Below are 26,574 nucleotides of genomic sequence, written 5' to 3' on the forward strand. Positions count from 1 at the left end.
GGTATTATTCTTTTGATTACTCAGTTTGGAAAGTGGACACAGAGTTCAGTCATGAACTTGCGTAGCTTGAACTCTCAGGGTTGTAAAGGGGCCTTCGGAGGTCACGTCACTTGACCCCCGGCCCAGAGCAGGGCTCTGTGGTCCCTGCTGCCGGCTCCCGTGGCCTGTGCTAGGGCAGTCGAGGCTGCCCAGTGTGGAGGGCGCCCCGGACCTGCCAGAGTCCAAGCGGAGTTCCAGCATTGGCTCTGCCACTGCTGATCCTGGAGGGGGTCCTGAACCCCCATGGGTGTTGGTTTCCTCTTTACAGGGAAGGAGTGGGTCTGGAGAAATGGTTTGCAGCTTTAAGGTTGGGGAATCCTTCCTCGGAGAGGACCCCTTCAGAAGCCAGCACATAGGCAGATAGACTTGCAACTGCTCTGGTTGTCCCCACGTGCCACCCTTACCACCAGTGCTCCCAGAACACCCTCCACCACCCCCCGTCCTGGGCCCAAAGGATCTGCTGAGACCAAAGAGCACAGGTGGAAAACCACCGAATGAGGTGGTTTGTAAGATTCCTTTTGTCAAGGCATCTAGGTTAGAGGTCAAGCGCCCAGCCTCTGGAGCCTGATGCCTGGAATAAAGTGATTCTGCCCCTCAGTGTGAGTGGCCTTGGGCAAATTGCCTACCGCAGTTTGCTCACCCATAAACTAGGGGTGGTAATAGAACCTGCTCTGTGGGTATATTTGAAGAATTAAATCATTCTTTCAAGTGCTTTGTGCCTTGCACACAGGATATATTGAATATGAGCCACAATTATTGTGTAGGAACCAATGATTCAATATTTGGACTCTCAGGAAGCTTTATACTTCAAGGCAGCTCATCTTCATGTTCTGGCACCTTTTTTTCCCAACATGGGGCTTGAACTCATGATCTTGAGATCAAGACCTGAGCTGAGATCAAAAGTTGGACCCTTGGGGTGCCTGGGTGGTTCAGTTGGTTAAGTGTCTGCCTTTGGCTCAGGTCATAATCCCGGGGTCCTGGAATCAAGCCCCACATCAGGCTCCCTGCTCAGCAGAGAGCCTTCTCCCTCTCTCTCTGCCTGCCACTCCCCCTGTCTGTGCGTGCTCACGCTCTCTTTCTCTGTCAAATAAATAAATAAAATCTTTAAAAAAAAAAAAAAAGAGTTGGATGAGCGACCCCGGTGCCTCGTTTTATTTTTATTTCTATTTTTTAAGTATTGGCACCTCTTTAGAGTGAGCTAAAATTCTGCCATGCACCTTCTGACCTCAGGGTAAAGAACACACCTGTCCAACCTCCTGTCTTTTTTTTCTTTTTTTTTAAAGATTTTTATGTATTTATGTGACAGAGATAGACAGCCAGCGAGAGAGGGAACACAGCAGGGGAGTGGGAGAGGAAGAAACAGGCTCCCAGCGGAGGAGCCCTATGTGGGACTCGATCCCGGAACACCGGGATCACGCCCTGAGCCGAAGGCAGATGCTTAACGACTGCGCTACCCAGGCGCCCCCAACCTCCTGTCTTATCCCTCTCTTCCTCCATCACTGATTCCAACTCACCAGCCTGAGTCCTGAGCCCTCCAGCCTCTCATCTGTGACTGCAGCTGGAGTCCCCTCCCTCTGACCGCCTCGTGCACATCTTTCAGACCCCAGTGGCTTGGGAAGCCTCCTGCTGCCCCTACATCCCTACCCCATCCTACTAGTACTTTCTTGTATCGTGCTCACAACTTTTTCTTGTGGCTGCCCAGAGTGTGGCTTTTCCTTAGAGCACCGTGGACTCTCTAGAGCAGACGTTCTGTCTGTAACCTGGCCCAGTGGCTCCCGAAATAAATGCTTCTTTGTACTATACGGTGCTAACTGAACATAATTTAAAATAATAAATAAATAAATAAATAAATAAATAAATAAATGCTACTTTGCCTTTCCCCTTTCATGTGGAAGCTTTTTTTTTTTTAAGATTTTATTTTATTTATTTGACAGAGAGAGACAGCCAATGAGAGAGGGAACACAAGCAGGGGGAGTGGGAGAGGAAGAAGCAAGCTCCCAGTGGAGGAGCCCGAGGCGGGGCTCGATCCCAGAATGCTGGGATCACGCCCTGAGCCGAAGGCAGCCGCTTAACGGCTGCGCCATCCAGGCGCCCCCATGTGGAAGCTTTAACATACCCACAGGGCCCCTCCCCCTTTCTTAAAAATAATGTTTGTAATTGTGGTGAAAAACACATAACATAAATTTTACCATCTTAACCATTTTTCAGTGTGCAGTTCAGCAGTTTTCAGTATATTCACATTATTAGGCAACAGATCTCCAGAACTTTTTTATCCTGCAAAGCTGCAACTCTGTACTTACTAAACAACAGCGTCCCGTTTCCCTCTTCCTCCAGGCCCTGGTACTACCATTGCACTTTCTGCTTACGTGAACTCAGAGGCCTTTGTCTGAAAGCCTGGCTTCTCTTTCCGAGACCTAAGGCAAGTCCACTGTCTAGGTGTCTAAGAAAGTTACAGCTGTATACATTCATCTTTTTTTTCTTTGTAAATGCAGTTCATGTTCCATCTTAGAAGATCTCCATTTCTCCAAGTGTTTAACAACAGTCCTGACGAGTCGTCCTATTACAGACACCATTTTGCCCGACAGGATCTAACCCAGTCCCTCATCATGATCCAGCCCATTCTGTACTCGTATTCGTTCCATGGGCCGCCAGAGGTGAGGTTTTCGTGAATGATTTTGTCAGAAATACGGGTGGTTTTTGTTTTTTTTCTAGCAAGTTTACTCATAGAGCAAAGCTGTAAAAAAAAAAAATATGAAAACTTTGAGTCTTTATAGTAGTCTAACATTATTTCTGAGTATTAAAAAATACACATGGGGGAAGTCACAGGACGTATAAAGAAAGCTATTATCTGTGGAAGGCAGGATTACATATAAAAAAAACTTATAAAAATACATAGGTACTTTTTTTTTTTAATTACTTTGGCCCAGTAATCCATGTCTTGTGCCTGAAGGAAATCCTCTTACATACAGAAAAAGCTTCATTCAAAGAAACAGTAAAATGAACTATTATAATAGAAGATTGGAAGACAATCCAAGTGTTTAATAGTAGGAAAATAAGTAATCTAAGAAATATTTACAAAGTTTATGTAATGTGATGAAATATTAAAATGTTACATGGAGGTGCACCTGGCTGGCTCAGTTGGTAGAATAGGCGACCCTTTATCCTAGGGTTATGAGTGTGAGCCCCACATTGGGTGTAGAGATTACTTAAAATTAAAACTTAAAAAAAAGAAAAAGAAAAAGAAAGAGACCAGTATTGAATTTAATTATTTTAAAAAGGGAGAACCTGGCTGGCTCAGTCAGCCAAGCATGGGACTCTTGATCTCTGGGTCGTGAGTTCAAGCCCCTCTTTGGGTATAGATGTTACTAAAAAAAGTAAAGTTATGTGAAAAAAAATCAAAATAGAAACTTTACTAAATTATGTATTTTTTAGCATACAAAAATTTAAAAAAATTGTGTGAAAATAAATGATGAATATCTGTTGGACTTGGGTACAAATTTTCAGATTTTCCTTAAGTAATTACTTTTATTATTGAAATAGAAATAATAAGATGTATTTTGTAGTAAACTTTGAAAACTCCTGTTTTAAAAGCTGTTCTTTTTCATATAGACATTGTTGTTCTCAGTCATCTACGGCCATAGATTTGAGAGAATTTGTCTCCAATAGATAAAATACATTTCTAACACAAAACTGAAAATGTTTGGAATTATCTCTGGTTCCTGGAGCAAAAGATGTCCTTAATCTCTCTTCCCAGTTGATGAGTGATTATTTGGAGCCTCTTTCTAATACAAAGTTGATACTTAGAACTGCTGGGTCAGGGAGCAGAAAGCAGGAGTTTCCTTAAAGATGGAGAGAGCCATTGTGCCAGGTGCCATTTGTAAGCAGCCTTGTAGCTGTTGTGTAGACACCCTGGGTGTGGGGTTGGAGTGGTCGCCATGTGAGGATAGGGACCAGACCAACGCCACCTCTCCCTTCTTCTTCAGCCAGTACTCTTGGACAGCAGCAGCATTCTAGCTGACAGAATTTTGCTGATGGATACTTTCTTCCAAATCGTCATTTACCTTGGTGAGGTAAGAAGATATTAATTTCTTTCCTTACTGTTGTTGTGGCGTTCTTTTTATTAATTTAGGTTTTTATGACATTTGACATAATTTGGGCTTAGAAGACCCACTGTTTATTAGAATGAGTACAGCCATAAAATCTTTTTTTCAGGTCCCTGAGGTATTCGTATATTTAGTAATTTTAATTATATTTGCTGTAAGTAAATCTCAGGTGGTCCTTTTAAATCACTCTAACTTAACTGGTTTTCAAGTTGTCAGACAAGGTCACTATACTTTCCCTCAGTTGACTCTTGACACACCTGCTGTCCTTTTGGAGTTACATTAGAGTTAGTAGTTAACAATACGTTTGGGGACGCCTGGGTGGCTCAGTCGGTTAAGCATGTACCTTTCGCTTGGGTCGTGATCCCAGAGTCGTGGGATTGAGTCCTGCATCGGGCTCCTTGCTCAGCAGGGAGCCTGCTTCTTCCTCTGCCTGCAGCTCCCCCTGCTTGTGCTCTCTCTCCTTTCTCTCTCACTCTGACAAATAAATAAATGAAATCTTTAAAAACAAAACAAAAAAACCCCAGCAAGTTTGGGATTAAAGTTTTTATTTGATGAAATAACATGGCACCCTGACCCTTACACTGGTCTGTGGATCCGTAGAATGACTGTGGATGGCTTTCAGTGGGGAGTCCTTTCTTCCTCGGAGGGGTTTCCTGAGAAAGGGAATGGCTCTTCTGAAGAAAATCCTTTAACTGAACATTATGTTCATTGATAAATTCTTTTCCTTCTGTTGTCCGTTCTTTACCTTCAATAAATTGCTTTGGCGATCGACTTGACTTCCTAGTGTCTGTATGTTCGATATGATTTCAAAAGTCCTGCAAAGATATACCTTGTATTTCAGAATTCCCTTAATAACTTAAGATGAATTAGTTTTGGGTTTTTTTTTAAAAGATTTTATTTATTTATTTGACAGAGAGAAAGAGACAGCCAGCGAGAGAGGGAACACAAGCAGGGGGAGTGGGAGAGGAAGAAGCAGGCTCCCAGCAGAGCAAGGAACCTGATGCGGGGCCGGATCCCAGGAACCTGGGATCACGCCCTGAGCCGAAGGCAGACGCCCAACGACTAAGCCACCCAGACGCCCAGATGAATTAGTTTTTTGATACTAATATGCATTTTATAGTTTTTAACTTTTTTCAGCATATTAACACCAGCTCTGCTAGCCACTTGCCCATTGAGTGACCAGCTGCTGTTCCCACTGGTTCCTATAGGAGCAATAATCATGATGTAGGTTTCTGTGCCTTCAGCTCAGCCCATAACAATATTCTGACCACAACCCCCATCCTGTTCGTTCACACATTTATTGGGTACCGTCTGTGTGCATGCAAGTGATGGGTTCTAAAGACAAAGACGGTGACATGGTTCTCATTCTCCAAAAGCCCCAAGTCTGCTTGTTGTGGGTGTTCTGATGAACTCTTGGACCCAAATAAGCTTATGGGCATTTCCTCATTGCCACCAGTCAGTCAGAAATTAAGACCGGGAAACTCTGAGAAGGGGAGAGCAGGCTGCAGAAGGAGGCATTTAAAGAGAATCCTCCTCCTGGTATCAGACTAACAGTTCTGTTTTTAAAACCCATTGATTACTTGTTACATCCTCCTCCTCCATTTCCCCTCTCCACTGTTGTCTGTCTTAGTATCTCCTAAATAACACGTGGAAGCACTTCAGATCATTTATAAAGCTATATTAATCAGTCAGCAAATATTTCTTGATTTCCTGTGTGCGCAAGGCATTTTCTAGAGCTGTTGCCAATGGGGATAAAAGAGGGGGAGACACGGTGTCAGTTGAGGTGGGGAGATTGGCTTTACCGTCCACACTAGTATATTGCCTTCTCCTTGCCTAATGAACATCCAGTGCATTGATTCTTGCAGCTTTTCTCTCCCCCACCAAGAGTATCCCAACTCAGAGCCCAGGGGAGTTGGGGATGAGTCTGTGTGAAACTAGGCACTGGAGTTGGGCATAGAGGTGTGCCCCTAGGGAAGAGAAAGGGGAATGGATTCAACGTGGGAAGCCAACAAATCCCTTTCCTTACCACTTGGAAGGACGTGGGAGGCTGGACCCACTGATGGCAGTGGAAGTGGAAAGGCAGGGTGGCTCCTTAGGACAGCTGTTCCCTGGGTGTTTTTAGCTAGTTGGTATGTACAGTTAGAAGGGGAAGAGGTGTGACTGATGGCTCTGATATTTCTGGGAGAACTGTGTAGGTGGGGGTGTCCTGGCTGCACCTCTTTGCTTACTCATACTTATCCTACTCCGCTCCCCTTTGCTACCCGCTGCAACTCATCATTCTTGACATGACTTCTTCCTTGGAAACAAGTTCTGGGTGGTGGTGGGAGTGTCAAGACAGAGCCAGTCTTGTCAGGAGTGTCAGGACAGAGCCAGAATGTCAAGAGTGTCAGGGAAGACTGTTGTTTCAGTGTTTTCACAATGGTTTTGGTTGGTTTGTTTTGGTGCAGACCATAGTGCAGTGGCGGAAAGCTGGGTACCAGGACATGCCTGAGTATGAAAACTTCAGGCACCTCCTGCAGGCACCACTGGATGACGCCCAGGAAATTCTGCAAGCACGCTTCCCAATGCCACGTTACATTAACACGGAGCATGGAGGCAGCCAGGTGAGCGAGCAGAATTCTGACTCTCGTGTTCTGGTGGTTTCATGATGTAAATGGCTGTAAATCCAAACAGTGTGGTTAATATTTTATGTGGTGACGTAAATTGACATTCAGGCAAACTTCCAAATATGACTTCTTACATGAGTGGTAAAAATATGTTAATGTAAAAGTAGAGGATTGCCAGAATAAAACACGCAGTTCATGCTTCAGGAGCCTTAATAAATGGAGAGTCATTGGCTTACACTAAAGAAATGGGTGCCATTGTGTAGAAAAATACTAATTTAACAAGAAATGTGGTAGAAACTTTTTTTCCTACTACACCAATATTAATGTCACTTGTAATCTTTAAATTTCTTGTGTTTTTAAAGGCTCGATTCCTTTTGTCCAAAGTGAACCCATCTCAGACACATAATAACCTGTATGCCTGGGGACAGGTAAGAAATTGTCAGGTATCGGGGCGCCTGGGTGGCTCAGTCGTTAAGCGTCTGCCTTCAGCTCAGGGCGTGATCCCAGAGTCCTGGGATCAAGCCCCGCATCGGGCTCCTCCACTGGGAGCCTGCTTCTTCCTCTCCCACTCCCCCTGCTTGTGTTCCCTCTCTCGCTGGCTGTCTGTCAAATAAGTAAGTAAAATCCTTAAAAAAAAAAAAAAGAAATTGTCAGGTATCTGGGGAGGAGGCCAGGCTCCTTTTTAAAAAACGTTACCAAATGGATCCCTTTTGGCCTTAGAGACAGAATAACACAGGTATTTTGCTGGGGGGGAGAAAAACCTTTCGGTAACATGGCTGAGGCGGGAGGGGCCGCCTGGTACGGATCCCCGGCTGCACTACACTGCCTAATCTGACAGATGCGGGCCAGAGGGCAGAACTCTGCAGCGTGACCTACATTTGGCTCTATTCATAGACACAGCAACATCTCCCCAAACCCCCTCCTGCCCCCTGACCCCACTCCTTTCTCTCCCAGGGGTGTGGGGCAAAAACATCTCCTGCTCACCACTGGCTCTGTCCTCCTCACTTTTCAGTCTCTGTCTCCTCCTTTATCTAATTATTCCCAACATTTATGTGTCTCTCAAGTCTTTTCTTTCACTGTTTTCTTATAACATTTTTGAAAATTAAACTTTCTTTTGAGGTAATTGTGAATTTACAAGCAGTTATTAGAAATAATACAGAGAGATTCCTGTGCTCTTCACTTTGTGTCCCCCAGTGGGAACATCTTGCACAACCGTAACGTAGTATCAGTCGGGATATTGTCGTTGATATGGTCCAGATACACATTTCCATCACCACAGGGATCTCTCATTTGTCCTTGTATAGTCACTCTCACTTCCCCTCTGCCTCCACCTCTTCCTTAACACCCGGCAGCTGCTGCCATGTTCTCCACTTCTATGATTTTGTCAAGAATAGTATGTATGTGAAATCCCGTGGTATGTAACCTTTGGGGACTGGCTTTTTTCCCTCAGCATGATTGTCTAGAGATTCATCCGGGTTGTTGCATGAATCAGCAATTTGGGGGGGGGGGGTTAAACAGAAGGGGGAATGAACCATGAGAGACTATGGACCCTGGGAAACAAACTGAGGGCTTCAGAGGGGAGAGGGTGGGGGAATGGGATGGGCTGGTGATGGGTAGTAAGGAGGGCACATATTGCATGGTGCACTGGGTGTTATACGCAAATAATGAATCATGGAACATGCATCAAAAACTAAGGATGTACTGTGTGGTGACAAACATAACATAATAAAAAATTATTTAAATTAAAAGAAAAGGATCAGCAATTTGTTTCTTTTTACTTGCCAAGTAGTATTCCATCGTATTGATGTATTGTAGTTGTTATCGATGTACTGTAGTTGTTTAATCATTGACCCATTGAAGGACATCTGGATTGTTCACAGTTCCTGGCTATTAGGAATAAAGCTGCTATAAATAGTCATGTGGTATGGTAGTCACGTGGTTAGTCTAAGAAACTGCCATATTGTTTTCCAGAGTGGACTGCCTCCTTCTGCATCCCCACTAGCAGTGTATGAGTGATCCATTTTCTCTGCATCCTTGCCAACATTTGTTATTGTCATTATTTTGGTTTTAGCTATTCTAATAGGTGTATAGTGGTATATAACATTGTAGTTTTAAATTACATTTTCTTAATGGCTAATGATGCTGAGCCTCTCTTCATGTACTTTTCCATCTGTATATTTTCTTCAATGAAATCTTTTGCCCATCTTATAATTGAATTGTTGCTTTTTTGGTGTTGAGTTTTGAGTTCTTTATATGCTGTACATTCTAGCCTTTTGTCAAATATGTAATTGTAAATATTTTCTCTCACTTCTAGCTTATCTGTACATCCTCTTCACAGGGTCTTTTGCAGAGCAAAAATGTTTAATTTTTATGAAGCCCATTTTTTCAATTTTTCCTTTTATGGATTGTGCTTTCGGTGCCAAGTCTGCGAACTCTCTGTGTAGCCCTAGGTCCCAAAGATCTCCCATGTTTGTCTAATTTTACATTTCCATTTCAGTCTGTGACCCATTTTGAGTTAATTTTTGTATAAGATGTGAGGCTTAGTTTTATTTTTTGCGTATAGATGTCTAATTGCTCCAGCACCATTTATTGAAAAGGCCGTCTTACTTCCATTGAATTACTTCTGCATCTTTGTCCAAGGTTAGTTGGTCATATTTGTGTGAGTCCATTTCTAGGTTTTCTGCTCTGTTACGTTGATCTCTGTTTCTGTCCCTGTACCGATACCACAGTCTTGATTACTGTAGCTGTATAGTCAGTCTTCAAATCAGGTAGACTGATGTCTCCCAACTTCTTTTTCAAAATTGTCTTAGCTATTCCAGTTCCTTTGCTTCTACATAAGAATTTTAGAATAATCTTATTTACATCTTTAAAAACTCTTGCTGGGATTTTGATAAGAATTACATCAATCTTCTGTACATTCTGGGGAGAATTGACATCTTTACAATGTTGAGCCTTCCGATCTATGAACTCAGTTTGTCTCTCCGTTCTGTTTTGATTTCTTTCTTTAGTGTTGAATACACGTGTTCACTTTTTTTTTTTAAGGGACTGTGAATGGTATTGTAGTTTTGATATCAGTGCCCCAGTGTTCATTGCTAGTATATAGAAATACAATTGATTTTTGTATATTTATCTTATATCATGTGACTTTCCTGAGTCACTACTTCTGGGAGGTTTTTTTTTTGTTTTTTTTTTTAGATTCTTTGGGATTTTCAACATAGGTAATCATATCATCTACAAATAGAAACAGCTTATTGTTTCCTTTCCAGTGTGACTACTTTTATTTCCTTTTCTTGTCTTGTTGTCTTTCTTTTTTCAGTTTCATTGATTTCTGTTGTAATCTTTATTTTCTTCTGCTTGCTTTAAGTTTATTTAGAAATGTTGCTTAGTTTCCAAGTATTTGGAGATTTTATTTTTCGTTGATTATTGATTTTTTAAATTTTTATTTTGATTCCATTATGGTCGGAGAATACACTTTGTATGATTTCACTTCTTTCAAATTTGAAGTTCGTTTTATGGCCCAGGCTATGGTCTGTCTTGGCATCTGTTCCATGGTCACCTGAGTATGTATTCTGTTGGATAGAGTGTTCTGTAAATGTCTTTTAGATCATGTTAATGGTGTTGTTGAGTTCTTACATATTTCTGCTGATTGCCCTATCAGTTTATGAGACAGGGTGTTGATGTTTCTAACTCTAATCATGAGTTTTCTATTTCTCTTTTGAGTTCTGTCAGTTTTTATTCATGTTTTGTAACTCTTGTTTGTTGCGTACACATTTAGGATTGCTGTGTTGGTAGGTTGACTTTATATCATATAATTTCTTCCTCTGTTTCTGGTCATTTTGTTGGCATTGATGTCTGCTTTATCTGACATTGATAAAGCTCACTCTTTTATTTTTCATACAAAAGATATTGTTTGCATGTTATATCTCTTGCCATTCTTTACCTTCAACCTATTTCTAATATATTTGAAATGAATTTCTTATAAATTTCTTATAAACAGCACATAGTCACATCGTGGTTTTTAATCTACTCTCCTAAATTCATAACTGCTTTGTTTGGACCATTTATATTTAATGTAATTATTGATACATTAGGACTTAAGTCTGTCATTTTATTTTTTGTTTTCTATTTGCTTTCTCTGCTTTTTGTTTCTCTGTTTTCTTTTTTCTGCCTTCCTGTGGGTTACTTGAACATTTCTTAGAATTCCATTTTAACTTGTTTATAATGTTTTTGAGTGTTATCTCTTTGTGTAGCTTTTAGTGGTTACTCCCAGTTGTAGATAGTAGAGTATTTTATTACCTTCCATATGTATAGCTTATCACCGTTGACTGGAATCTTTTTGCCCAGTTCAAGTGACGTATGGAAAATGTAATCACTAAGGATATACTGTATGGTGACTAACATAACATAATAAAAAATTATTAAAAAAAAAAAAGAAAAAAGAAAACGTAATCACTGGGGTGCTTGGGTGGCTCAGATGGTTAAGCGTCTGCCTTTGGCCCAGGTCATGATCTCTGGGTCCTGGGATCAAGCCCCACATTGGGCTCTCTGCTCAGCAGAGAGTCTGCTTCTCCCTCTCCCCTTGCTCATCCCCTCTCTCTCTCTATCTCTATCTCTGTCTGAAATGAATATATAAAATCTTTAAAAAAAAAAAACTTACTCCCCTTTATATTCCTTTATCTTACCCCATTTATAATTGTGTTAAATATTTCTTCTACATGGATTAGTCAGTGTTATAGTTTTTCTTCAACCATCAAGCATAAATTATAAATCTCAAGAGAAGATGCAAGTCCTATTATATTTATTCATATTTTTGTTTACTGTGTTCTTTATTCCTTCTTGATATTCCAGGGTTCCTTCTTTATCATTTCCTTTCTGTTTAGAGATCTTCCTTTAATCATTCTTTTAGGTCTCCTGATGATAGATTCTTAGTTTTCTTTCATTTGAGAATCCTGATTTCTCCTTCATTCATGCAGGGTATTTTCTGTAGCTATAGGATACTGGTGGCAGTCCTTTTCTTTAGGCATCTGAAAAATATTTTTGCCACTTCTCTCGGTTTCTGTGGTTCCTGATGAGATACTCATTGTCATTATTGTTTTCCCTCTGTAGGTAAGATGTTATTTTTCTCTGGCTGCTTTCAAGATTGTTTCTTTGTTAATACTAGTTTTCAAAAGTCTGAGTACCATGTGTTTGGTGTGAATTTCTGTGGCTTTAGCTTATTCAGAGTTCCAGTTATCAGCCACTATTCTTTGAATAGTTCTTCAGCCCATCCTCTTTTTCCTTTCTCTCTGGGACTCCAGTGACATGCATATCAGGTCTTTTGTAGTTCCACAGGTCCCTGGTGCCCTGTTCACTTTTTTCCCACCTATTTTCTGTTTTTCAATTGGGTAATTTCTATGATTTTATCTTCCAGTTCACTGATTATTGTCTCTGTTCCTTTTTTGCTGTTGAACTCATACACCAAGCTTTTTATTTGTTTCTGTATTTTACAGTTTTAAAACTTTCCTTTGGTTCTTTATGTCTGCCTCTTTCCTGAGACATTCTTTGCTGAGGCTTTCTGTTTTTTCATTTGTTTCAAGTGTGTTTGTAATTGCTCATTGAAGCTGCTTTGAAGTCTTTGTCAGATAATTCTAACACTACTGTCAATTTGGTGTTAACACCTCCTGACTGTTTTTCATTCACTTTGAGAACTTGGCTGTTGGTATGACAAGTGATTTTTGATTGAAATGTGAACATTTTCATATTTGTTATGAGACCATGGATCTATTTAAATTGGCTGTTTTAGCTGGCTTTTAGTCATGCTGCTCTGGGTGGGAAGTGGGGAAAGACATTGTTTCGTTACTGCCAGATAGCAAACCAGGTTTTCCATTGGCCTCTTGACACCTGGGTGGGGGACAATTCGTTGTTACTGTTGGGTGGGAATGGGTGTTCCAGCTCCCCACCTGGTCTCCACCTTGGAAATGGCCTTGCTAGTGTTGGCTGGTAGTGAAAGTGCTGGCTCTCTGCTAGGCTGCCTCTGATAACCCAATGCAGGGGGCACAGAGGACATCTTATTACTGCCAGGTCTGGCTGGACATATAGGCTCCCCAAATGGTGTCTAATACATGGCAATTAGGGAGACGTCCCCCTGGCCATTGGGGAGGAAATTCCCAATGACATAATTGACCTTCTTTGAGAGCATCCTGGTGGGGCTGTTGGGGTCCCTTGTTACTATCTCGTGACGGTGGCAGTCTAAGGTGCTCACTCAGCCTTTGCTGGTTTGGGTGGAGTCACAGTTTTTGCTGTCATCTTTGGAGTTATTATCTAACATTTTTTGTCTTGCTAGGCTACACTGGTCCTTCAGCTAGAGAAAGTTGGCTTTCTCTATGTTTTTGTCTGTGTCCAGTGATTATCTGCCAGCCTTTTCAGCTCCAGGTCTGGGATGTATGAGGCAAAAAGGAAACCCAAGGAACTTACCACCGTGTTGTTCTTGGGATCCAGAGCCCCTGGTTGTCTGCTCTCTTCTCTCCATCTTTCAGAGTCGTCTTATGTTTGTTTTTATAAAATGTCTAGGGTTTCTAGTTGTACTTAGTGGAAGGGATAGTGAAAAGCACAGGTACTCCTTCTTCCCGGAAGGCATCTTCTTATAAAATTTTAATTAAGCTTATATTTTCCTAATAGTACAGTATCATTTTGAAAAATTTGAATATGTTAAAGAAAAGATTAAGAAAGAAAATCAACATTACTTACAATGCCACTATCTAGAGTTAAGTATTTCCAGCTTCTTTGTCGGTAATATAAAATGTGCATATTGTATGTATTTTTACTTATTTTTTACAAATTTGGGATCTTACTAGAAATCAAGATTTCTATTCAGTTCTTTTTCACTTCACATTACATAAATCATGAACATTTTCTGATAGGATGAGTATCCATCTTTGCAGATCCTGATCCATGCTTTTGTAAATATACCACCATACGAGCTTCTGTTTTAGGCAGGGCATGAAGAGCATTGGGTTAGGTGCTGGCATACTGATGGGGAAGGTGAGACACGGGGTGTGTGGCCTCCAGGAGCTCATGCTTGCTGGGCAGCCAGACGCTGGGCAAGTCATCAGAACTATGGAGAGGATTAAAGCAGAAGGGCATATACCAGAACTGTCTAGTGTGAGGGATGGCCAATCTCAGTGGGCAGGAGAAGGGTTTTGTGAGGAAATTATGCTTCAGTTGATAGAATAGTGAACAAGGCAGAGGATGGCAGTGGCGGGAGTCCTCCTAGCAGAGGGGGTAACACTGTGAATGTTCTGAGGTGGTGGGAGGGCCCTTAATAATTCATGAATTCTAACCAGCTTTTAAGATACCTGCCAGTAAATCTTTACCGTTAAATTTCAGGAAACCGGAGCACCCATCCTAACTGATGACGTCAGCCTGCAGGTGTTCGTGGATCATTTGAAAAAGCTGGCTGTCTCCAGTGCTTGTTAAACTGGAAGGTGTGGGCAGAGCATTGAAGAACACATTGGATTTTGTTCACAATTGCTGATAATGGCTTAAAAACATTCCTTTCACCTTTCTTGTGGGTTTTAATAAAAAAGGAAGCATTGTACGTAATTCTTTAGATTGTAATTTATTTGTATTCCTTATTTGTTCCCCTTTTCCTGCATAATGAAATTGTAAGGTCATAAATGTTTCGGTACTTGTAGATGTTTATATGCTTTTTTGTATACTAACTTTACAGTTATATAAAATCAGAAGTAACATATTTTAGCAACTTACTGAGATGAAAATCATAATGATCAGAAAGGAAATAAATCTGGATAAAGAAAACACTGGCTAAAATAATGCCAAAACAAATTTGATTTCCTGAAGTCTCCGTGTGTATGTGTGTTTTTAGTGACTCCCCCAAGAGATATTTCCTGAACTTAATCCTCATTTTCTGTCTAAATGTTAACCAAAGGAAAGCTTGAAATATGTGAAACTTTATCGTCAAGGCAGAGTTGTCTGGAGTGCACTGTCCCTAACTCACAGATAAACAGCCCAGCCCAGGTAGCCATAAAGAGTGGCTGATGGGCATCAGTGGCCTTAACAGAGTGACGACACATTTATCTTGGGCATCAAGTAAAATAACTTTAACAGGTACTGTTTTTTAAGCAAAGTAATATATGCATGGTTTAAAAAAAAACAAAACAATGTATCCTAAAGAGCTTTGTAATAACAGTTCCCTCTACTCCCTGAGCCTAGACCTACTCTTCAGAGGTGACCGGTTTTAACCTTTCCTTTCAGTTTTTTTGTTGCTGTATCAGTGTTAGCCAATGTCTCTCAATTCCATTTTCCAGAATGTGGACCTTTCTCTGTACCATCCAGTTTTGATTGGCTATATCTTTATTTTTGTATTATCAAGGTTGGTAAAATTTACATTCCGGCCTGTAATGATAGTTATGTCTTTTGTCTCAAAGTTCATTCCGAAAGTTGAAAACTAATAGATTATTTACGCAGTTGTAATAATGTAAACATTGTCCGTGTTCAAGTCAGGTAGTATTACATTTCTCTTCAAGGGTTTACTGTCCAGTCCCTCCACTGCTTGAAGGAAAACATTCCTAGCGACAAAATCAGTCACCCTCTTATATTCTAGCATTCCAAAGGTTGGTTTGCTGCTTTTTTGCATCATAACTTCGTATATTTGTTGTTGTTCCCTGGAGTTTCTAATTTTGAGGAGGGGAGAAGAATTTGTTTTCTATTCAGAAATTTGAATTTCTTACTCTGAATGAAGTCCATTCTTTAGAGATCACTGATCTCCCCTTTAATCACAGGCCGATTGCTATAAGGAGTCATCCAGGAATTTCTTTTGTTTGGATGCCTGGGTTCTACAATGCCTAAGTCATCTGCTATCTCAAGTTACATGGGAGATAATTCACTGAATCTATTCTGTCTTCATACTTCATGACAGCTTTGCTGCGTATAATATTCTAGACCCAAAATAATTTTTTCTCAGAACTTTGGAGATATTTTTTCATTCATTTGACAAATAATTTTTCAGTATTTGCTATGTATGGAGTGTCTTACAGACATGGAATGTAGCCAATAAAACAAAAATTTCTGCCCTGGTGTAGCTTATGTTCTAGTTAGGGAAGACCAACAATTTAAAAAAAATTAGGAAAATTATGTAATTTATTAGAAGGTACTGAGTCCTATGTAGAAAAACAAAGCTGGAAACTCCTATCAATTGGATGTCAGACCATTTGGACTGATTCTTCTCTATATTTTGAATTTTTATTACAGCCTTTTGCCTTTGGTGCATTCTGGGGGCCTTTCCTATCTTAAGGTGTTTAACACATTTTAAATGCCAAGGGCTTTTATTTTGTATACATTTTCCATTGAATATTTTTCTTATTTTTTGGATTTTTTTTTTTTAATTAGCTCCATGCCCAGCGTGGAGCCCAACACAGGGTTTGAACTCATGACCCTGAAATCAAGGCCTGAACAGAGATCAAGAGTCAGACACTTAACTGACTGAGCCACCCAGGTGCCCCATCGATATAATTTCTAATTGAGATACAGCATATAGAAGAGCACAGAAAACTGTATAGAGATTAAGGTTGAACTGTTTCACCTTGGGCCTTTCCATTTCAAATTAACAGAAGGTGGAATGTGATAGACCCCTCTTGCACTGGTGTTCTCTTCTGTGACAATGAGTTTAGGTGCTGAGGTGAGGGCACCACTGGGTGACCTAATACAGAAAACATTGCCATGCAGGTCCTACCTCTGGGTACTGGTGGCTGTTTCCAGAGAGACCGTGCAGGTGGGGAGTAGTGCGTGGAAAGCAGCCATCCTGAGGGGGAAAGCATGGAACCCAGTGTGCCTAATGAAGACTCTGAAATCCATCTTAAAGGCAAGGAGAGCCTCTGACCTCTTAGGCAGAGGAAATGACCAGTTATGGATTTTAACAACAGCAGGAGAGTGGCAGGTTGGATGGGAGGAAGCTGGAATCCAGGTGAGGCCTGAACAGAGGCAGGTGTTTAAACAGAGGGTGGGGTGTTATGCAAGAGTCTGAGTTCAGGTTTCTGGCTTGGGTGATATGTCAATCATGCTCTGAATTACAGACAAGGAAGGAAGGAGTTCTTTGCTCTTTCTTTTCTAGCATTGGTAAATTCAATCCTGGACATTTTGAGTTTAGGGAGCTTGTGAGAGGTAACAGAATGTCCAGCATGTTGGCAGTAATTAATATGGATTTGCTTTCAGGAGAATTTGGAGCAGATTTCAGTCATTAACAAAGTAACATGAGCAAATTTGCTCAGGATGAGAAGAGAAGCAATCTTGCAAAGAATACCAATGTTTTTGTTTTGTTTCTAACAACTTTATTGAGGTATAAATTACATACAATAAACGCCCATTTAAAATATACAGTTCAATGAATTGTTTTTTTAAGATTTTATTTATTTGTGTGTGGGTGAGAGAGAGAGAAAGAGAGCTGCACACAAGCGGGGAGGAAGAGCAGAAGGAGAAGCAGACTCCCCATTGAGCCTGATGCAGGACTCAATCCCAGGACCCTGGGATCATGACCTGAGCCAAAGACAGATGCTTAACCGACTGAGCCACCCAGGGTCCACCGGTTCAATGAGTTTTGACAGATGTGTACGCCCATGAAACCACCACGACCATACAGAACTTTTCTATCCCCCCAAATGGTTTCCCTAGTAGGCAATTACTGGTCAGCTTTGTCCCTCTATAGATTAGTTTGTTTCTGGAATTCTGTATAGTTTCATTTGTGTCTGGCTTCTTTCACGTAGCATAATCCATTTGAGATTCACCATGTACCCGCATGTATCAGTAATTCCTTTTTACTGCCAAGGGGTATTTATCCATTCACCAGATAGGTGATGGCAGTTTGGGTTGTTTCCCTTTTTTGGTTCTTATGACTAAAGCTCTACGAAGGTCCACCTGCATGTCTGTGTGGATACGTTTTCATTTCTTTTGGATAAATTACTAGGAATGAGATGTCTGAGTAATATGGTAGGTGTATGTTCAACTTTTTAAGAAATTACCAGTACTGCAAAGAGGTTGTGATGTTTTATGTTCCCACCAGTAAGAGGTCTCATTGCTCCAAATCCTTACAACTCTTGGTATTCTTAATATAAATTTTAGTCATTCTAATAGGTGTGTAATGGTGTCTTGTTTTAATTTGCATTTCCATGATGACTAATGATGTCCCTGTGCTTATCGGCCATTTGTATATCTTCTTTTGTTAAGACTTTGCTCAAATTTGTTGCCTCATTTTTAGTAGGGTTGTCTTTTTATAATTGAGTTGTACGTGGTCCTTTTATATTCTGGTTACAAGTCCTTGGTCAAATATAGATATTTGAATATTTAATTTTGTGGCTTGTTTCATTTTCTTAACTGTGACTTTTGAAGAACAAAAGTTTTTTTTTTTAAAGATTTTATTTATTTATTTGACAGAGATAGAGACAGCCAGCGAGAGAGGGAACACAAAGCAGGGGGAGTGGGAGAGGAAGAAGCAGGCTCATAGCAGAGTAGCCTGATGTGGGGCTCGATCCCATAACGCCGGGATCACGCCCTGAGCCGAAGGCAGATGCTTAACCGCTGTGCCACCCAGGCGCCCCGAAGAACAAAAGTTTTAATTTTGAAGAGTCCAATTTACCAGTATTTGTTTTATGGTTCATGCTCTCTATATTCTAAAAATCTTACGCATCCCAAGGTGACAAATTTTCTTCCGTGTTTTCTTCTAGGTTTGTAGTTTTAGCTTTTACATTTAAGCCTATGATCCATTTAGAGTTAATTTTTTGTGTATGGCAAAACAATTTCTAAAGGATGGGAGAAGTGGAAAGAGCCCTGAAGGACCAAAGAAAATTATGTTTTTGAGCCATGAAAGGGGTAGGTGTGGTTAATGGTGTCAAATATTTTAGAAATCAAATTTGATTATAGCTAAAAAGTAGTTACTGAATATGGCAATTTACTGAATGTCCACGATGTGCCAAGCACATCAGTTTTGCTCTCAAGTTGTTTGATCTGTTGGAGTGAGGGTAGATTATGCTTTGAATTTAGAAACGTATGGTTACGAGAAAAGTTGAAGGTGGGCGGAGTCAAAGGAGATGTTCTGTTTTTGAGATGTGGGTAGAATTAGAGTGTAATCCCGAGCAGGCAGCAAAAAATAGGACCCAGACGCCAGTGGAGAGATTAAGTTTGACCAGGGGGTACCCAAGGCTCACCCGGACTCGGTTCCAGAAAGGAAAATGGGTAAGAGCTGCGGGGGGAGACAGGCATTCTCGCCTGAGAGCCACAGGAGTAGTGGACTTAATCTTTACAAATACCAGTTGAATCCTGTGTAACGCAGATGTTACAATTTTCCACGCGAGTAGTTTGTTCACAGAAATTGTCGTTTGGTGTCACATGGTAATGCGAGGCTGTACCTCAGCGGCGCAGTCCGGAAGCCCCCGAACTCCACACCTTAGGGTCCAATTCCCGGCGAGGTTTTTGGGACTACACGGCCCAGGATGCATCGGGGCCAGTGCAGGAAGCGGCCTCTCAGAATCGACTCTCCATTGGAAGCGGCTGCGGCGGCGGCGCGCCGACCGGAAGGCCCGCCTCCGCCCTGGGCCTCCCGGGTGGAAGCCCTCCCGGAGCTGCACAATGCGCGCGGACCAGGCCTCGTCTTGGTACCGGAGGATGTCCGTCGTCTACGCGGTGGGCGCCTGGACCATGCTGGGCTCCTTGTTTTATTTAGGCCGGAAAAAGAGCAAGCCACCAGGTACGACCCTCCGGCAGCCTTCGGTGGGGCGTCCTGACGGGGTCATAGAAGCGGCTTCGCTGTGCCGCAAGCACCGGGTTTATTCTGCAAAACCAGTGGGAGCTATTGTTGAGAGCAGTTCGCTATAATGGAATCTGCCTGGAACTACCTTTTCAATCCTCCTGCCTACTTCTTGTTTGTTTATTTGAAGACACTGTGTAAGATTCCAGAGTGAATGTCAAAGACTCTGGACGGTAATTTATTTAAACAGGCGATGTCTCGGTTACATTAGCCCCCGTCGCAGTTGGCGAGCAGTTTCAGCACTTCCGCCAGTCGAGGAGTATTAAAATCCTCCCAGTTCTGGGCGGAAAAGGAAATCCCTGAGGCTTCAGAAATGTGCTGGAAACCTGTAGACACCTGTAGCCGATTTTAGTTTCCTGGGCCTGAAGGGGCGGAGTTGATGGGACGGGGCTTGCTAAAGGTGGATAAAATCCTAAAACTGCGGTTGCAGATCTGAATGTACTAAAAGCCCTTCGGTGGTACGTTCCAAACGAGTTGATTGTATGATCTATTAAGTATATCTCAGGAAAGCTGTTCTATAAAAACCCGTGCTGAACATTACATTTGGTGATGAAGATTATCAGCGGCCTGAAAGTACACGTGTCCAGTATTGAGCATTTAGACACATTTCAGGGGCTGTACAGTGGTCATGTCATACTTATTTTTCTTTTTCGCAGAGAGAAAATAGTGTCAGGAATCTGACGGGGGTGACGGTGATTCCTACCTTAATTTATTTCCAAGACTTGATTAATAATTTTAAGGACTGCTGTCTTAAGTTAAATGTTAATAATTCAGGTGTTCCATTTTTTTCTAAAGCTGATGAAATAGAGCAAAAGGATGTCTCAAGAAATGAAATGCTCGAGCCCCCGAAAGGGTTTTACATGGAAACAATTGTCACATATAAAGAAGATTTTGTTCCAGTCACTGACAGGATCCTCAACTTTTTAAAATCATGGACTGGTGGCCCTGGACGAGAGTCATGATTAACTGCTGAATGCTGAAAACTGGGACTTTGGTTCAGCATATAGATTTCATGGATGCCTTCATTTCCAATTTATGTTTATGAAAAGTGTATCCACTTAATTTAGTTTTGCTGTAAAATAGAATCACTTGTAATATGCAGTAAATATTTCCTTGAAGAAAAGTAAACTTGCGTATTTCGTCCCTCAATACTTACATGTGTGAAAGGTTGAAGTGAAATTTCACATTGACTTCCATAAGCTCAGTTTTCTGAGACTGTTTCATGTGACTTTATATTTCTCACCTGTTGCCGGCAGACAGGGCTTTAGCAGTCCTTGAAGGTTACCTTCAGCTGATCTCCCACCTTCAGCCTGGGATTTGTAGCAGCCCTTTGGGTACTATTGGGTACTTGGTAAGTATGTTATAAATTAGATTTTATAACTCCTGAATTAAATAGACCTGACCTTTTTAATAGGACCTGTACCGGTACCCCTCATTCCTTCAGCATGCATGGATTAAACCCCAAGTGTGGCTACCAGTATTCTAGACACGGGGGTACAAAGTCAGGACAACGTGGGTCACACCCTAGAGTATTGTGCTGGTCTCTACTGTCTCTTATGGTTGCAAGTAACAAACCCACACAAGTGAGCTTAAATCAGAAAGGGGTGTTAATCAAAAATGTGTATGGACAGGTCAGAATTAAAGCCGAGTATATTGAAGTCAGGAGAGCCTGGCACCCAGCTTGGGAAGGCAGCCAGCCGCTCACTGAGCCTGCTTGGGCTTTTGTCTGCCTTGTTGCCTCTCTCACTACACTTCCCCCAACCCACCTTTCTGCAGTAATAGAGCTAGGCCTAGGAGCTTCGCTTCCCAGCCATAGTGACAAAGTCTGATCAGCCTCTTCCCAACCCAGTGTTTGGCTTCCACTCTCGTGAGACTCAGTCACTTTTTACCAGAGCCCTGCCCTGTGGATTACTGAGTACGCCTGAGTTATTAAGAAAGGCATTTGTGGGGCACCAGGGTGGCTCAGTTGATTGAGCATCCGACTCTTTGATTTCTGCTCAGATCATGATCTCAGAGTCCTGAGATCGAGCCCTGCATCAGGCTCTGTGTGCTGGGCGTGGAGCCTGCTGTGGATTCTCTCTCCCTCTCCCCTCCCCCACTCACTAAAAAAAAAAAGGTGACATTTGTTTCTCATTTGGGTAATGTTTCTTGTTCATAGCTATTTGGGACCTTATGAGGAATAGGGATGCCTGGTAGGACAAGAATCCAGCATTTCTAGGTTCCTGCTGTAGAACTATCTGGTACCTTCAAACCTTTGCCTTGATTTCTCCTTGGTGTCAATTCTACCATGTGGGTGGCCTGTGCAGTGTTTGGTGCAGTCACCCTAAGGGACAGAAGATTGCAGGTAACAGCTTCAGATGCCAGCAGCAGAGAGTCCCTTCCCAAGGGATATCAGAGGTCAAGAAAGAGTCACTGCCGGTAAGGGAGGTGCCCCAGTGGACCACCATGATTGGCATCAAACAGATGAGCAAGGACCACCATATGGTGGACAGGGAAGGTGAGAGAAGGGAGTGAATCGAAAGCACTAGAAAGACGGGAACAGCAGCATAAACCTAATGATGAGACAGTCCCAACTCAGAGAAACACAAGAACGAGGACTTGGGGCATTTGACAGGTGAGGGCTACCAATAGATGACAGCGGGATAAATCCTTCTGCCTTCACCTGGCAGTCAGTTTAACCAGGATCCATAAACTACTATGGCCCAAGGGGATATTGGCTCAGATGTGCTGGGTGTGTTAGCTAGATCTAACCTCACATCCCTTTCATATCAGCCCAGACCAAACTCCCCTGGACTCGAGATCCATATCCATCTAGCATTGCCACTTGGATGTCCCCTAGCTACGTCCAACTCCACAGCTGAAATCGCTGCCTTCACCCACAGCCTGCTCTTCCCTCCCTCTCTCAGAGAACATTCACCCCGTTGTTTGAATCAGAAACCTATCGTTCTGGGGCGCCTGGATGGTGCAGTCGTTAAGCATCTGCCTTCGGCTCAGGGCGTGATCCCGGCGTTCTGGGATCGAGCCCCACATCAGGCTCCTCTGCTGGGAGCCTGCTTCTTCCTCTCCCACTCCCCCTGCTTGTGTTCCCTCTCTCGCTGGCTGTCTCTCTCTGTCAAATAAATAAATAAAATCTTAAAAAGAAAAAAGAAACCTATCGTTGTAGGTTTCCTTCCCCCTTGCTTTTCCAGTCACCATGCCCTGTCATTTGTACCTCTGAAACTCTCCTCCACTCCCTCCCCTTCTCTCCATTCCTTTTACCACCACCCTAGTGTCATCTGCCCTCTTTGCTGTGCAGCTGCGACTCCTTCCTGTCTCCTTATCTTCATCTTAGTCCCCTCCAATTGGTTTCCACACTATTAGGCGACTTCTTCAAAATTAATTTTTTTCAAAGCAACAAATGCTTATAATTTCTAAGAACCAAAAATGATGAAAAAAAAAAGTTGCCTGCTTTGCCTCTCCAACCCCTGTTCTATATATATATATATATATATATATTTTTTTTTTTAAGTAACACTTTTGGCTTTCGGCTTGGAGGAGGCTGGGGTGCAACTGTGTTCGGTCATCCTGAACCCAAGTTCACCCAACACGAGCTGCCTCCACCACGCCGCTTAAGTTCGACCCCCAACGAGATCAGAGTCATGTGCCTGAGGTGCAAGGGTGGGGAAGTCGGGGTCACGTCTGCCCTGGCCCCCAGGATTGGCCCCACTGGCTGGTAGAGAGGCTCCATGGATTCATCTGGCGCCCAGGCTCCTTCTGTCATGCTGGTTCTCTGTTCATAGAAAGTGATTTCCAACCTCTGGTTGGAATGGAAACTTCCATTCTTCCTTCCATCAATTCTATCCTTCAGGATGGCTGCTGGCGACTCCACATTCCTGGATGGAAGGAGGAAATGGAATAAAAGCAAAGGGACATGCTAGCTGTCTGCCCTCTTACCGGAGCATTCCTGGAGTCCCACTCGACAACTTGCACTTACATCTCATTGGCCAGCCTGAGCCGAAGGGGGTCGAGCAGGTCATTTGTTTAATGGGCACGTTGTTCTCCTGTTGCTAAGGGAGAAAGGAAGAACAGATTTGGGGTGGCAACCTTGCAATCTGCCTTGGGGTACACCCAAAGAGGGTCTCCCTCTGTGTCTTTCGTAAGCTTGTAACCTAGCTGTGCAGAACCGTTAAGAGACCAGACCTACATGGCTGTCTTCAAAAAGGCCGGCCAGCTAGGTATATCCTCCCCCAGTCTCTGGGCACTTGGATTTCCTCAGAGTTTCTATCATTCTCACACTGGTAAGAGCAGCTCATGGTCGCTAAACTGTACAAACAACGTGGTTTTCTGTGGAATAGCTTGCTTTCCGTTTGGGAATCTGGAAATTTGGTGCATGCTAGACAGAAGGTACCTACATCAAGAGTCCCCAGAAAACCCCGTGGGCACTGAGTCTCTCTAATGAGCTTCCGGGTAAGCCACCCTTTAGAAATGTCACATGATGCCGGAGGAATCCAACACACCCTGTGAAACTGTACCGGGAGAAGAATCTTGGAAGCCTGTGCCTGATTCCCTCTAGACTTCACCTCACCCACCTTTTTCCTTTGCAGATTCTGCTTTGTATCTTTTTGCTGTAATAAGTCATAGCCATGAGTATGACTATCTGCTGAGTCCTGGGAGTCCTGCTAGGGAATCACTGAAGCCAGGGGTGGTCCTGGGCACCTACCCATGCAAAGTCCATCTAGCTACGGAAGAATGGCTATTATAAAGCTGAGGATTGTCAAAATATACTTTTCAAGGAACGTCTGAGTGGCTCAGATGGTAGAGCACATGACTTTTAATCTCGGGGTTGTGAGCACAAGCTGCACACTGGGTATAGAGATTACTTAAAAATAAAATCTTAAGGGCACCTGGGTGGCTCAGTTGTTTGGGCTCCAACTCTTGATTTTGGCTCGGGTCATGATCTCAGGGTGGTGAGATAGAGCCCCAAGTTAGGCTCTGTGCTCTGGGTGGAGTCTGCTTGTCCCTCTCCTTCTGCTCCTCCCCCTGCTCTTTCTCTCTCTTTCTTAAATAAATAAATAAATAAATAAAATCTTTTAAAATGTATATACTTTCACAAAATTAAAAACATGAATCTAATACAAAATCAGATGAGCAAATATCAAACGCTTGCTCAACTCATCAATGAAAAAACCAGTAGGATGATAAAGCTGCTTCAAGGAGAATGAAGCAACAAAGATAATTTTGGCACCGGAGAAAGAAGTGATAGAATAGGATTTCTGGTTAATGCTCTACAGGGAGGTAAGTACCTACACTTTGGGGTTTTGTTTATTTGTTTACCAGACAGGAATCACTTTTATCCTTATTGGCCCAAAATCCACAAGTTGATGTGTAACTTCACAAAACCCAGGCTTTTAATCATAGGTAAATGATGGGTCAAACAGAGGTACGTTCCCCCCAGATAATTAAGGAATTTTTGAGTAGGCCTATAAAAGAATTCTTGGATTCTTGGAACCAGTTCCAATTGTGTGTGTGTGTTGGGGGGCGGCGGGGCGGTCCAGATACCAAAGCAATTCTTGGGAACCAGTTGGGGATCCTATGATTCAACTCCACTCTGACACTATTTACCCAGAGATAGCATCAGATCCTACAGGTCAAGGCTCAGTCCTGCAAGACTCTTACCTGCCCCCTCCCCCCAAGATGCTGACCACAGCCCAGGTCCTCCTCACCTGTGTTTCTGCCTGTGGCAATAGGCTTTTGTAACAACACCCACCCTGAGACACCAGTCTCAAGTGCAGGTTGTTACCTGTACTTCTGACCCACACCGCTATAAATCAGAGGTTCCCATGATCCCCTCCTGGGGTTCAATTAATGTGCTAGAGCAGCTCACGGAACTCGGAGGAACATTTTACTGACTAGATGACAGAATGTAACTCAGGAGCAGACAGAGGGAAGAGATGCACAGGGCAAGGTGTGGGGAAAGGGTGCAGAGCTTCCATTTTCTCCCAGCAGGCCTTTCTCCAACCTCCACGTGTTTAACAACCAGGAAGCTTTCAGAACCCCGTCTTTTTGGGTTTTTATGGAGGCTTCATTACATAAGCATGACTGATTAAATCCTGGGCCACTGGCAATGGAACTCAATCTCCAGTCCCTCTCCACTCCCCCGAGGTTGGGTGTGGGACTGAAAGTTCCGACCCTCTAAGCACATGATTGCTTCTCCTGACAACCAGCTCTTATCCTTAGGTGGGGTCCAAAAGTCACCCCATTAAGGTAACAAAAGACATATTTATCACTCTCTCACTTAGGTAATTCCAAGAATTTTAGGAGCTCTGTACTAGGAATAAAGGAAGACCAACTACATATTTCTTATTTCAAATCACAATATCACAGCTTGTTAAACACAGTGCTCCAAAATGACATTAAAAGCACTTGCCATCTTTCTTTCACCTGATACTGCAAGTTTTGGATAATTTTCCTTTACAGCATCCTGACAGAACTCCGTCATTGGTGGGCCAGGACTCAGTGACTCGGTTGCCAGGCCAGCCCAGTCATGGCTCCTCACCAAAGACCAAAGACCATAGGTGAGCCGAAGGTCACATCCAAGGTAAGATGGTAATTTAAGTGGATTTTGTGGAAGGGATCAGTCATGAGTAGCTTGACGGGGGCGGGGAGGGTCTTTCTGCTGATATGATATCAGAGGACTATCTTGCCATATTTTTCTATTTTTTTCCATCACAGATTCAGTATACATCAAAGTGAACATGAGATTCTCCTGGACTTAGCCTATTTTCAGAGAAGAAAATTGTACCCAATTGTGTACTGGTGGAACTGGAAATATGCCTGAGTGGCGAAGTCAAAGAAGCAACAAAGTTAAGCTTCTCCTAAGCATTAGCGATCCACCTGCTGGAGTTGAAAAACATGATTTTTGCGGGGCACTGTGCTCCAGCGTGCTCTAGCATGCAGAATATTGGGCTTTAAACATTTGGGGGAGCTCTGCTTTACCTGCCTGAATTAGACTTTTAAGATGAATTATATGATCTATCATTTCCAAAATGACAGA

General features: G+C 42.5%; 2 protein-coding genes across 4 annotated transcripts in view; both read left to right on the forward strand.

Moving 5' to 3' along the window:
• The window catches only part of SEC23B (SEC23 homolog B, COPII coat complex component), a 39,216-nt gene extending 24,816 nt beyond the window's left edge, over positions 1 to 14,400 (forward strand). For all 3 annotated transcript variants that reach the window (XM_034641670.1, XM_034641669.1, XM_034641668.1), the window contains exons 16-20: positions 2,532 to 2,693; positions 4,023 to 4,109; positions 6,590 to 6,745; positions 7,111 to 7,176; positions 14,114 to 14,400. In XM_034641670.1, coding sequence (XP_034497561.1) covers positions 2,532 to 2,693; positions 4,023 to 4,109; positions 6,590 to 6,745; positions 7,111 to 7,176; positions 14,114 to 14,203 — 561 coding nt within the window. In that variant the 3' untranslated portion in view covers positions 14,204 to 14,400. The remainder of the gene's footprint in view (positions 1 to 2,531; positions 2,694 to 4,022; positions 4,110 to 6,589; positions 6,746 to 7,110; positions 7,177 to 14,113) is intronic.
• Positions 14,401 to 19,302: 4,902 nt separating this feature from the next.
• Positions 19,303 to 20,669, forward strand: SMIM26 (small integral membrane protein 26). Its single transcript, XM_034641359.1, has 2 exons — positions 19,303 to 19,481; positions 20,337 to 20,669. The coding sequence occupies exons 1-2, from the start codon at positions 19,364 to 19,366 to the stop codon at positions 20,501 to 20,503; spliced, it is 285 nt and encodes a 94-aa protein (XP_034497250.1). The 5' UTR covers positions 19,303 to 19,363; the 3' UTR covers positions 20,504 to 20,669.
• The last annotated feature ends 5,905 nt before the right edge of the window (positions 20,670 to 26,574 follow it).

This window comes from Ailuropoda melanoleuca, chromosome 13 (assembly GCF_002007445.2).
Source record: "Ailuropoda melanoleuca isolate Jingjing chromosome 13, ASM200744v2, whole genome shotgun sequence".
NCBI classification, from domain to species: domain Eukaryota; kingdom Metazoa; phylum Chordata; class Mammalia; order Carnivora; family Ursidae; genus Ailuropoda; species Ailuropoda melanoleuca.

Excerpts from the sequence above, each read along its gene's own strand:
- SMIM26 (XM_034641359.1), top strand. The coding sequence starts at position 19,364 with ATGCGCGCGGACCAGGCCTCGTCTTGGTACCGGAGGATGTCCGTCGTC. Across the intron at positions 19,482-20,336 it reads GAAAAAGAGCAAGCCACCAG|CTGATGAAATAGAGCAAAAG; the intron begins GTACGACCCTCC and ends TTTTTTCTAAAG.